Below are 13339 nucleotides of genomic sequence, written 5' to 3' on the forward strand. Positions count from 1 at the left end.
CTCTGTCACCAGGCTGGAGGGCAGTGATGCAATATTGGCTCACTGCAACCTGTGCCTCCTGGGTTCAACCAATTCTCGTGCCTCAGCCTCCCAAGTAGCTGGGATTACAGGCACCCACCACCAAGCCCAGCTAATTTTTGTAATTTTTTTTAGTAGAGATGGGGTTTCACCATGTTGTCCAGGATGGTGTTGATCTCTGGACCTCATGATCCGCCCGCCTTGCCTTCCCAATGTACTGGGATTACAGACGTGAGCCACCGTGCCCAGCATCTTATTAGTTTCATTGTGAGCATTCAAGATTATTGTCTTGGTATTTTACATATTTTGCAATGAACACTATTATGCAGCACACTCCTTTTTCTATAATTTTGGTTATTTATCTAGAAAAGAGTTCAAGAAGTGTAGTCAACAAAGATTGTCAACATGTTTATAGACTTTTATGACCTTTGAGACATATTGTCATATTGCTTTCCAAAAGGATTTTGCCATTTATGCTATCTATATATATAAAAGTACCAGTTTCACCATGCTCTTCCTGCATTGGTTTTTATCTTTTTTTTTTAACAGAGACAGAGAGAGAAATAGGGTATTGCACAGGCTGGAGTACAGTGGCACGATCTTGGCTCAATGCAGCCTTGACCTCCTGGGCTCAAGCAATCCTGCCTCAGCCTCTCAAGTAGCTGAGATTACAGGTGCACACCACCACAACCGGCTACTTTTTGTATTTTTTTGTAGAGACGAGATCTTGCTATGTTGCCCAGGCTGGTCTTGAACTCCTGGGCTCAAGCATCTCTCCCACCTGAGTCTCTCAAAGTGCTTGGATTATAGGCAGAAGCCACTGTACCTGGCCTTTTACCTTTTGTTTTTTAGCTAATTTGTTAGGCAAAGTTTGTCTCATTATGGTTTTCATTTGCATTCATTTTATTATTGCTTTTTCATATTAGTTTACAACTTCTATTTATCCCTTTGTGAACTGCCTCTCTGATACACCTACCACACCTAACACACCACATGCACACATGTGCACACCACATGATTTAGAATTAATTGGTCAGAAGGTTTCTCGGTCCATTTTGGAACTCGTGGGGGTTGGAGATACAGAGAAAGCCCCATCATGTCTTCTGTGCTAGATGAGCTCAGTAGGCTCAAATTGAGACTTCTCCTTCTCTTTACCCTTAATAGACAATGTGTCTACCAAGCCTTGCAGATCAGACCTTTCTATGAAACCCTCCTGTATTGCTACATGGTGGTCTAGACTTTCCATGTGGGTTTATATGTTATGCACTCCCGAGGCGGTTCAGCTCTTCTGAGCTGGTTGGCTTATGATGTGGGTTAAAAAGTACCAGGTAAATAGTGGGGTCAGAACTGTGTAACCTTGGGCATCTTCTTACAGGGATAGGTAACTGAGAGGGAAAGTGACATGTTTTCCAAATCACATGTATTTAAAATAATTAAAACACACACACACACACACACACACACACACACCCCACAAAAGAGAATTCTTTATAAAAGAGAATTCTTTATACAAATCCTCTTCCGGGACTCACAGCTATTCTGGAACCCAAGCCCAGCTCAGCACTAAACACATTCCTCTTCTTTGTCATGAAAGCCATTGACTGAACAATAAGAGGAGGCCTCAGTTTACCTTTCCGATCAGTTTTCTCTTTCGTGTCTTTGTTTTTATGGATCTTTTTGAGGAAAGGAATTGGGTAAAGTGTCTTCTCTCTCCCTAGTCAATACCTGGCCTTACCAGCCATGTCTGTAGCTGAACTCAGGACCCTAGCTCGCGTATTATGTGTTCTTACGGAATGCACCCCTTCCTAGAAACCCCTCACATGCAAGCACTACCGAAACACAAAACTCACAGGTTCCCAGGGCCTTTGCCAAGCCCCTCTGGAGGTCCAGGCACCCAGGAATGATGTTCTCTGGGACCCATTTCTCTACTCTACGAGGCCGACCCCAGCTCTGCCCTTCAGCTCCTGACTCGCCCTCACCTCTCGGGTCTTCTGCAGGATCTGCTCGAGGAGGATAAGGAAGTGGCCCGGGTCTCTGCTGACCAGCTCCTGCAGGCTCCAGCAGTTCAGACACAGCCCAGCTTGAAAAGGAGAGAGAGGCAAGGGGGTCAGTTCTGGTGTTTTCCGGCCACACTCAGGTAGGGATTGTAGAGAAGGGGCATTTATGCTGGAACATTCTTCTGCGGTATTGCACCGAAACACTCCTTTCTTTTTTTTTTTCTTTTTTTTTTTTGAGACAGAGTCTTGCTCTATCGCCCAGGTTGGAGTGCAGCGGCGCAATCTCAGTTCACTGCAACCTCCGCCTCCCGGGTTCAAGCGATTCCCCTACCTCAGCCTCCCAAGTAGCTGGGATTACAGGCACGCGCAACCACGCCCGGCTAATTTTTGTATTTTAGTAGAGACGGGGTTTCAACATGTTGGCCAAGATGGTCTCGATCTCCTGACCTCATGATCCACCCGCCTTGGCCTCCCAAAGTGCTGGGATTATAGGCATGAGCCACCGCACGGGGCCTGGAACACTCCTTTCTAAAGTAAGTGAATCTAGGAGAAGATGCTGGATCAACACTCAACCCTACCATGCCCCATCAAGACATAATGACAAGTTCCCTGTTCCTGCATATGCAAGAGGCACAGGGATTGGAGATGTGGGCTGGGATCCACGTTGGAGGATAATGAGCTCACCACGACTCCGCTCCCTGTGGGAGCACCAGTTCTTCCACAACCTCCTCTGCCCTGGTTTCCTACAGTGGGTTCTGGTACCTATGAGTTGCAGGGAGGTTAGAACAGAGGCAGAAACTGCTGGAAGAATACAGAGAGGAGCCACGGTGAGTTCCATCCCAAGACACAAGACTGAGTCTACAGCAGCCGTGGAGCTTCCCAGGAGTGGCAATGGAGCCCAGGAAGGGGAAGCTAAATAAGTTCTATTTTAAAAGCTGCCATGAGCACTGTGTCACTCTGTAACTTCCCCAGACTTTCTTATTTTGTCAATCTCTGTTTCCCTGCAGTCAGCAAGGGTAAACCCCTAAAAATTAAAGGGACGGCCCGGGGCGGAAGAGCAGGGAGGGGCTGTGTGTATGTGTGTGTGGGGTGGGGAGTGAGAGCCCCAGGAGTGGAAATGGATTGAACTTGAACTTCGTGGAGCTCAGGCTCCAGGACCTCTCACGTGTACAGGCTCCCTCCAAAGTTCTGGAGGCTTCTAATAATGTGTCCATGTGGTCACAGGTTGTCAGATAATTTGCAAAGATCAGATATTTTTATATTCTTTTGCTTAATGATATCCCTCTCCCCAGCCCTATGAGCTTAGCCTCCATCAAAACCTGGGTAGGAGGCAAGAAAGAAAACTACCATTTATTGACCACCTACTATGTGCCAATACAGTGCTAGGCCTCTGAATACATTATCTTCATTGAGGCTCCCACTGTCCCTTCAGGAAAGTGGTTCCATTGTTATTATTCCCATTTTGCAGACAAGGCAAGTAGGGCCAGGGTTCTGGGAGGGTGAGTGGCTTGCGTAGGGTTGTAAAGCCAATGGGAGATAGCTTTAATCCAGGTCTGTCTCGCATTCCAAAAGCCAAGGACAGCCTCTCGGAGGAAGAGACATTTGAGCTGAGACCTGGATGAGAAGGAGCCAGCTATGTGCAGTTCCCAGGGAAGAATTGCAGGCAGCAGGTGCAAAGGTACTGGGGTAGGGAGGGACCAGGTATGTTCAAGGAGCACTGGGTGGCTACTCACGGAGAAGTTAGGGAGGCCAGTGAGATACGGGGCATGAAAAAGCTCTACAAGCATAAGGAATTATTTACAGCCAGGCACCAGCCTTCAGAGACACAACTGCCCGGGACTGCAGACATCCTATTTCTCAGTCCTGGGAGATGGGAAACACAGGGCCCTCCTGCTCTCCGCAGCTCTGCTGAGTTTTCCCTTATTCTACAGGGAAGAGAAGGATAGGGCTATGAGGGAACCAGAAGCAAACCAACGGGAGAATTCTGGGGAGAGCTGCCTGTGGATTCCCAGCTGCTTTTTCAGAATCAGCAGTTGTGGTTTTCTAAGCAGATTCAATGGATTCTTCCAGAAGCAAAAGGCAGCCCTGAGTAGGATGAGGAAGATGCCATGGGAGAAGGGAGAAAGTGCCGGATACTGAGGTTTGACGACATCAAGTGTTGTGCCGGGCACCTGCCCAGGTGAAGCCTGGGGCTTGCCCAAGTCACACAGACAGGGTTTGACCTAGAATCTACCAGCTTCCATGCCTGGTCCAGAGCCCATCGTGGCCCCTGAGGCTTCCTTGAGCCCTCAAACGCCTCCCGGGCTCCCTCAGACCTACCTGACCAGGAGGTGGAGCGGCGGCCGAGGCTGAGTCCATGCAGGCAGCGTTCCAGGGCATGCTGGATGCGGTCCTCCGTGCATGTCGTGGCCCCTGGCTGCATCCTGGGTCATTGCCTGCATGGGGGACAGACACTGGTCAGCTTGTCGAGCTCACTTCCTAGAAAGCACCTGGTCCAGTAAAGACAATGGGTGCTCACAGTGCAGCGCGATCAGCCCAGCCCAGCTACAGATCAGGTGCTGTGGAAACAGCACCAGGGGCCTTACAGCTGCCTCCAGGGTAGGAACGGCGTCTGGAGGGCCACATCTGAGTAGCAGGACAGAGCACCCCTGCAGCAGAACAGGACAGAGGTGTGGGAAGTAAGGGGTCAGGGATGGGAGCAGAGAAGTGGAAAGGGATCTGCTTTCCCCACTGGGCAGTGGGGAGCATCACCAAGTACCCAGGGAGTGGTCAGACCCCAGTGGGCTGGGCAGGAAGACCCTGAGGGGAAAATCAGAATCACTTGGAGGACTTTTTCTGAATTTCCAGGGCTGTGTTTTCCAAACCTCCAGGGATGGGGCAGGAGCGTGTTCCTGATGAGAAGGCCACAGGAACTCCCTCAATATGCTTGGAGGGTGCTCCCTCTGATTGGGTGCCCAGGTCACAGGCACCTGTTTCCTTTCTGCCCTAACCTCCACTTTTGCCATTTTTCTTTCCTTCCTCTGGGGCTTGGCAATGTTACCTGTCATTCAAAGACCTACCCTGCCCTCCTTCCTCATCCTACTGAGGAGAATCCAAGGGGTGGTTAGCTGAGCTGGAAAGTCACTGAAGTGGGAATTTCAGGAGGGTTTTAGCCCCGTATGGGGAACTGAGAGCCCCCAGCAAGGCCAGCCCAGCTTCTTAGTTATGTATGAGGGCTCCCGGGTCTCTGGGGAAGCCACGGAAGGTGATTTGGCACAGTGAGTAAGCCTGGCTCCGGCATCCAACAGACTTACACTCAAACCTGGACTCTGATATTTGCTTAACTATGTGACTTTGGGCAAACACTTTAACTTTTCCAAACTTCCATTGACTGATCTGTAAAATGGGATGATAGTGGTGCTAAAGCCTCATGGGGCTCTTGGGAAGATAAAATGCTGTGGCAGATGCGCTGAGTAAGCCTCCAACACGCAAGAGCTGTCCTGCTACAGTCATTGCCATCATCGCCCCTGGCCCCAGGGCATGTCACTGCACTCACCCCTTCTGGGCAGATCCCTTCACTGGCCAGTCAGGCCAGGCCGTAAAGGGATGCCAAGAAAGCTGCAGTTCAGCTCTGGAAGCCAGAAGAGGAAGCACAGAGCTCAGAGCTGAGCCATGCAAATGACATACAAAGAAGGATAAAATCCTAACCTGGGTTCAGCTGTGCGGCTGGAGTATTCAGCTTACGGAGGTCCCACACAGGCAAATCCTCCTGCTTCCCCAGCCTGGGAGGTACCACTGGCCGAGTGAAAACTAAGCCCTTTGTGAGCTCTCCAGCATCCTTTCACGGTGTCTGTGGTAGGCTATGCATGCCAAAGCCGGACGGTGCAGCAGCGGGCACACAGGAAGCGGCACAAGCACCTTGGTTTCATTGCAGGTTCACTGATGGTCTGCCATGTGCCAGGCACTAGGGAGATAGCAGTGAACCAAGCAGCTGTGCTCCTTGGTGGGAGACACAGACACTGAGCAATGGAACCAAGACAGACGTGATTCCAGAAAGTGAAACGTACTGTAAAGGATAGTGCTGGGAGTGGGACAAGTGGGGACCCCGCTACAGGGTGTTGGGGGGTCAGGGAGGTCTCTCTAAAGAAGGGACATTTAAGCCGGATGAGGAAGCCAGGACAAGTGATGGGGAAGAGTGTTGGAGGAAGGGGAGCCAGCCCATGCCATGGTCTGGGTGCAGGAATTAGCTCGCTGAGGACCTGGACCCAGGAGCATAGGCCAGGGTGCCCGGCTGGCCCAGGAGACAGACTAACCCATTAGGTCCCACGCCTTCTGGCTGTGGAGGTGAAGAGCTGAGTTCAGAAAACCTTTCACGGGTGGCTGGGCGCGGTGGCTCATGCCTGTAATCCCAGCACTTTGGGAGGCCAAGGTGGGCGGATCACTTGAGGTCAGGATTTCGAAACCAGCCTGGCCAACACGTTGAAACCCCATCTCTACTAAAAAAGATTTTTAAAAATTAGCCAGGCGTGGTGGTGGGCACCTGTAATCCCTGTCACCCAGGAGGCTGAGGCAGGAGAATCGCTTGAACCCTGGAGGCGGAGGTTGCAGTAAGTCGAGATCACGCCACTGCACCCCAGCCTGGGTGGCAGAGCGAGATTCTGTCTCAAAAAGAAAAAAAAAAAGAAAGATAGAAAACCTTTCACTGGTGACTCAAGACCTTGGGTGTGTCCATCAGCAGCACCTGGATGCCCAGAGACATCCTGAGGCCCCTCCGTGTGACTTTTACAGTTGCCTTTGGGGCTTCTGTTAACACCTCCACAGGCAGCTCAGGTAGTGAGTCCACTGACCCTGAGCCAGACTGGGCAGACCCCTCCCTGACCTGGGATTGTGCTGCTACCTGGCATGGATGAGCATCTGTGGGGGACTGACACCTGTGACGAAGGCTCATCTTTCTGCCTCCCATGGCAGCCCGACCATAAGACTCTCTGGAGGTGGGTCCTATTCCAGCTCAGGGCTAACGGCACCCGCTGGAGGAGGTAGAACACTAGGCACCTTCACATGGATGAGCCTGGGGCATAAACGGCTGGCCCAGATGTCATCAACAACCCTTTGTCCTCAGGCTGAGATCTCCCAGGTTATCCCCCGGGGCAAGTTCTTGGAGGGAGCTCAGAGACCTCGTTTTACAGAAGGGGAGGCTGAGGTCCAGTGAGGATAAGGGGCTTGTTCAAGGCAGCTGGGAGAGAGTTGCCACTGGTATAAACAGACAAGGGGATCAGGGAGGACTTTTTATTTTCCAACTGTGGCTGAGACCCAATTCTAGGGACAAAAAGTACTAAATGCTCTGCATTCTAAAGTTCTAAGAGCCATGGAGTATTGTCAAGGATGTGGGCGCAACCACCCCGGTGGGCTTGCTGGGAGGTGTCAGTGCAGAACCAGCACAGTGATCCGCCAACCCCTGTCGTCATAAGATTGGGAAGAGAAAAAGGGTCTTCAACCATTCTGGAAGGTTCTTCCTTCTCTCCCCAAAGCTGAGGGCAGAGGGCTTTCAGAGAAGTCCTGACACAGACTGGGATGCCCAAAGGTGAGGGTGCTGCCCTTTGTTCCTCACTTGCCTGCTCCTGTGCTGCCTGTGAACCATGGCAGGGCTGAGACAAGGGGCAGAGGGGGCATCTTGCAGACCCACTGTTGGACAAGTCAAAGACTTGAGCTCCAGATGGGAGTGAGAGGTGGAACAAAAGCAGGGCTTGAGCCATTTGTTGTTACTTTTCTAGAGGGCTGCCAGCAAGGCGAGGGAAACCTACCAGAAGGAGGCTGAAGGCTGGACCAACTTTGTAGGAAGCTGGATGGGGCAGATTGAAGACGGGAAATTGGTGGCACAGAGAGGTTAAACAGCTTGCCTAAAGTCACACAGCTAGGAGATGGCAAAGCCAGGGTATAAACCCAGAGAGTCTGGAGTTTCAACCACTAGAATACATTGCCCCTCAGCACAGTCAGAGGCAGTTACTGGAAGAAAAATAACACCAATTCCCGTCTCTACTTCAACAAGCGAAGACTTGATTTTGCTTTAAGAGGTAGGCTGGGCATGTCTGTAATCCCAGTACTTTGGGAGGTTGAGGTGGGTGGATCACCTGAGGTCCGGAGTTCGAGACCAGCCTGGCCAACATGGGGAAACCCTGTCTCTACTAAAAATACAAAAAATTAGCTGGGTGTGATGGTGCATACCTGTAATCACAGCTAATCGGGAGGCTGAGGCATGAGAATGGCTCGAACCCGGGAGGTGGAGGTTGCAGTGAGCCAAGATCGCACCAGCCTGGATGACAGAGCAAGACTCTGTCTCCAAAAAAAAAAGATCTAGAGTCTCAATTGCTGGGGATTCTGAGCCCCACCACATCTATCTACACCAGCTGCCTCTCACAGCCCTGCATCCTCCAGAGAAAGGGCCGAGGCTCACAGGAATATGTGCCAGAGGGGATACCGAGCAACACTCTCTCGGACTGCACCGGTGATGACTGTGGCAGCTCACAGGGCCCAGGCATCTCTAGCCTGGAGCTTGGGCTGAACCATGTGATCGGGTTTTAAGACCCCTCTGCCCAGGCCCCGCGGCGATGGCCAAGCTGGTTATGCCATGAAGCAGGAGTGAGTCATCCTGCTCACTCATTACATGTCCCACACTGTAATGGATGCAAATGAACGTTCTCAGCCAACACCACTTCTGCACACTCCTGTCCTTAAGCGGGCAGAACACAGTGCCATGGGGCTGCTGCTAGCACACCCCGCCCAATGCCTGCCTGCCCATGGCTTCTCCTTCTCATCTTAGGGCCGCCTGTGACTTTCCCATCTCCTGGCCTCAGTGTGCCCCCTCCCTGCTCCACCCTGTTCCAGGGACACATCAAAGCCTTCTCCACAGAAGGGCAGGATATCCTCAGGCACTGGTGGAATTCTGGTGTACCAGCCTCCCTGGCATTCCAAGGCTTTCTCAAGCTTGCCCCAAGTTCTTCTCAGAGGCAGGACTTGCCCGAGTCACTAGCCCCTGGGAGCCTGAGAGACGGGGAGAGGGAGGCCGGCCAGGGGACCCTCAGTCGTGCTGCCCTGGGGGTTAACCCAGCACACCGGGTTCACCACCCAGCCCTTTGAACGCTCATTTCCGTCTGAGTCAGTCATCAGCTGTTTCTTATGACTTGTCAGCAGAACCTCACGGGCTTTGGGGCAGAGGTGACAGGGGAAGGCAGTGGCACCCGCTCTCCCAGCATGACGCCTTTTTTCAAAAACTGGGCAAGCAGGGCCTGGCTTCCCTGGCATTGCTCTCCCAAGTCCCCTCCCTATCTTGTTGAGAAGAGCTCCCATTGTAAAATTCCAGCTGCTGCTGGGAATGCCCCCCGCCACCACCACCAATTCCCCTGCCAGTAGTGAGGTGGTGTTGAAACATCCAACAACGGGGCCTTCCCCCATATCCAAGTTCCTCTTCTGAGCCAGCAAAGAGGACTCATAGTGCTTGCTGGGGACCCTGCATGGGGCAGAAAGGCCTGAAGTTGGGGTGGGTTGGTGGGACCCCAGAGGGCACAGAGAGAGCCAGTCCTGCTTCCACCTTTTTTCCTATGTTGATAGGATGGCATGATGCGGAGGGCTCATCTTCCCTTTGGTGCAGCGCTGGTCAGAGAAGGCGTGGGGTCCGCCTGGGTCCAGCTTCCCCAGGCAGCCCACGATGGGGCAGGGAGGAGAGCCTCTTGGGGGTTTCTAAACAGTGATGAAGGGAGGAGTTAGAGGGCCCGCATCTCATATGGAGGGGGCCTCCAGGTTCTGGCTGGCTCTCCACATTGCTTTCCTGGTGTTCTGGAATATTCTAGGCCCATGCAGTCCTGGGCTGACCCAGCCTGCTTCCGTCCTGGATGACTCCTCCCTCTCCTGTTCCTACCCTCCAAGACTTGACTCTCCCTTCTCTGCCCCACTCCCTTCCTCATGCCTTCATGAAGCAGAATCTCCACGGTGACCTACGTAAAAGAATTCTTCGCAACACAGGAAGGATACACCGGAAACTCAGGAGACTGATTACTTACTATAGGAGGTGGAGGTGAGAAAAGGGTGGACAGGATCAAGGAATGAAACTGGAGATGAGGGAGGAGCAGCACTTCTCTGAGGATTATCTGTGTGTACAGCTTTAACGTTTAGAACTATGGTGATATTTTACATACCTAAAATTAAATAAATAATCGAAATCAACCAGGATATGGGGGTAGGGGACCGAAAATGGGAGACAAGCAGTAACACATTAACCTAACTGTATAATCAATTACTGACACAACCACACGGAGGCGGATAGGCAATGAAAGAACTAACCTAAGTAACTTTGTAAAATGGTACTTTGACTGGATACTGGTCAAAAACAAAAAAAACTATAGACAAATACTGTTTTCCAGTTATTAAATATGTTTCTCATATGAATGTGAGTTAAAAATTACAAAAGTTCCAGACCGGGCACGGTGGCTCACACCTGCAATCCCAGCACTTTGGGAGGCCAAGGCGGGTGGATCACCTGAGGTCAGGAGTTCCAGACCAGCCTGAGCAAAATGGTGAAACCCTGTCTCAATTAAAAATACAAAAATTAGCCGGGCATGGTGGTGGGAGCCTGTAGTTCCAGCTACTCCAGTGGCTGAGACAGAAGAATTGCTTGTACCCAGGAGGCGGAGGTTGCAGTGAGCTGAGATTGTGCCACTGCACTCCAGCCTAGGTGACAGAGCGAGACTCCATAAAAAAAAAAAAAAAAAAAAAAAGAAAAGAAAAAAATCTGAAAGTTCTTTATGTGTAGACTAGGATTAGACAGATACGTGAATAAACCATAGATAATGAGAGCTAAAGAAAGAAGTGACAAATAAAGAAGGGGGAAAGCTGGAATGAACCTTGTGGAGTTAGGCCAGACTTGAAAGAATCAGTATGAACTCATGGTTGTTAAAGTACATACAGATAGATACATATAGAAAAATTGTAAAAAGATGTATGTGTTTGGATTAATACACATACATTTTCTAGTTCTGTCTACAGAGAAAGCCCAGAGGCAATGACATCCCAGTAGCAACAAGCTACTTCCGTCCTGGATGACCTTTCTTCCCATGGGCTGAACCGTGTGATTTGGGTTTTAAGACCCCTCTGCCCAGCCCCTGCTGCGATGGCCAAGATGGCTATGCCATGAACCAGAAGTGAGTCATCCCGCTCACTCATTATGTGTCCCACACGGTAATGGATGCAAACCCAAGATGCAAATGAACGTTCTCAGCCAACACCATTTCTGCCCACTCCTGTCTTTACGGGAGTGTCCTTAAGATCTAGTACCCAGATCTTGGTTTCTAAATACCATTCTCCAATAAAAGGAACCAGAGCTCCTTAGAGACATGGCTGATCCTAGGATTGAAACAGGAAATATACAACATAAACCCAGCACATCTTGTAGTGCCAGAAAATAAGTCAATATTTGAAAAGCCATGGGGAGTGTCAAAAGGACATAGGGACTAACCTGAAGGTGCTTCCAATGGCCACAGCTGGGACAATTTGAATGAACAAAGAAAGTGATGAATTATAACTCATAGATAAAATAAACATCCACAAGTCTATAGATAATTATAGATAGTTAAATGTTATAGACACTTGAATAAAAACATAAATGGAGGAGAAAGGACAGGTCTTCTTTACAAAATAATTCCAATTAATAAACGTGAGAAGAATGAGAGAAATAGAAAACTGCCCCTAGGCAAATACCATGGTAATAATTGTAGATTCACTGATGAATGCTAAAAATCTGTTAGTGAAAATCTGTGGAGAAATACGATATTCGTATAGCCTCAAAGTAGTTCCCTCCAAATAATTACCACTTATAAAGGGGAAAACAAGAACCTCACAGTGGAGAAACCCAGCAGACAGCACATTCACCATATCATCAAAGTTAGCATGACCAGCAATAAGCTATATCAGCATCATGTATCACCTGCTGTAATGCACTGAAGAGGGAAGGACATGTCACTTCTTTGTTTCTTTGTTTTGTTTTGCCAAAAACACATAACCATAATCATGAGAAAACACCATTCGAAATCCAGTTTGGAGACATTCTATATAGTGAGTATTCACCATACAGACATTCACTATGGGGAGGACTCACCAAAGTGTTCGGGTCATCAAAGATAAGGAAAGACAGAGGAACTATCACAGATTGGTAGAGACGAAGGAGACACAAAGGCTAAATGCAATGTGGGATCCTGTACTGAACTGTAGAACAGAAAGAGAACATTAGGGGGAAAATACGCTAAGATTCAAATGAGGTCTGTCGTTTAGTTAATAGTACTCTGTTAGTGATCATTTCCTGGTTTTGATAACTGCACCATGTTTATGTAAGTTGTTCATTAGAGGAAGCTGAGTGAATGGTAGACATGGCTCTAAGATCCTTTATATATTTACATAGCCTTATGCCCTTTCAGTATCTTTCCAGGCAGTTATCAAATGATTCACTACCTTACATGAACTTCTTGAATATCTGCTATTTCTTCTGCAGTCACAGTGGACCAGTGCAGGGCTGGCTGCCTCAAAATCCCCCAACCTGAAGTTCCTAAACTGGGGATGAGAATTTCTGGGGCTCTGTGGGGGATTTAAGGGCTGTCTTTGAGAATGTTCAAGTTATGTTTTCATTTTAATGTCAGTCTAGATACAGTTCATAGTTAATATATTATGGAACATCTTGATCACCTCATGACCAAATGTTACCAGATGTCCATGCCCAGTTTGCATTTGTGTCATACCATGTTGGTGTCACCTAAAAGGACAGGGCACACCATGTGTGTGCTTGGGATTTGCAAGAGCTCAAAGTTAAGCACAATGAGTTAACAAAGGCAAATGTGTAGAAACATTCTTGGTGCATAATAAGTATTCAATATATGTTCTCTGTTAGCTGTCAGAGTTTCTTTCTTTCTTTCTCTTTCTTTCTTTCTTCTTTCTTTCTTTCTTTCTTTATTTCTTTCTCTTTCTTTCTTTCCCTTCCTTTCCTTCCCTTCCCTTCCCTTTCCTTCCTTCCTTCCTTCCTTCCTCCTTCCTTCCTTCCTTCTCTTCCCTTCCCTTCTCCTTCTCCTTCCTTCCCCTCCCTTCCCCTTCCCCTTCCTTCCTTCCTTCCTTCTTTCTTTCTTTTCTTTTCTTTTTTTTTCAAAGTCTTGCTCTTTTGTCCAGGCTGGAGTGTAGTGGCGTGATCTTGGCTCACTGCAACCTCTGCCTCCCAGGCTCAAGCAATTCTCTTGCCTCCCGAGTAGCTGAGATTACAGGTGTGTGCCATCACATCACACCAGGCTAATTATTCTTTTTTTTTTTTTTTTTTT

The 13339-nt window shown here is 49.2% G+C and overlaps 1 protein-coding gene across 2 annotated transcripts in view; it reads right to left on the reverse strand.

Annotated features, from left to right (window-relative positions):
• The window catches only part of PIK3R5 (phosphoinositide-3-kinase, regulatory subunit 5), a 98722-nt gene that overhangs the window by 32534 nt on the left and 52849 nt on the right, over positions 1 to 13339 (reverse strand). Inside the window, exons 1-3 of one of the 2 annotated variants that reach the window (XM_011973150.1) lie at positions 5422 to 5473; positions 4335 to 4450; positions 1998 to 2098 (exon numbers count right to left, since the gene is read on the reverse strand). In XM_011973150.1, coding sequence (XP_011828540.1) covers positions 1998 to 2098; positions 4335 to 4437 — 204 coding nt within the window. In that variant the 5' untranslated portion in view covers positions 4438 to 4450; positions 5422 to 5473. Of the gene's footprint in view, positions 1 to 1997; positions 2099 to 4334; positions 4451 to 5421; positions 5474 to 13339 lie in introns of those variants that run through there. The other variant, XM_011973149.1, reaches the window with a different exon arrangement.

This window comes from Mandrillus leucophaeus, unplaced genomic scaffold (assembly GCF_000951045.1).
Source record: "Mandrillus leucophaeus isolate KB7577 unplaced genomic scaffold, Mleu.le_1.0 Scaffold135, whole genome shotgun sequence".
Classification (NCBI taxonomy): Eukaryota; Metazoa; Chordata; class Mammalia; order Primates; family Cercopithecidae; genus Mandrillus; species Mandrillus leucophaeus.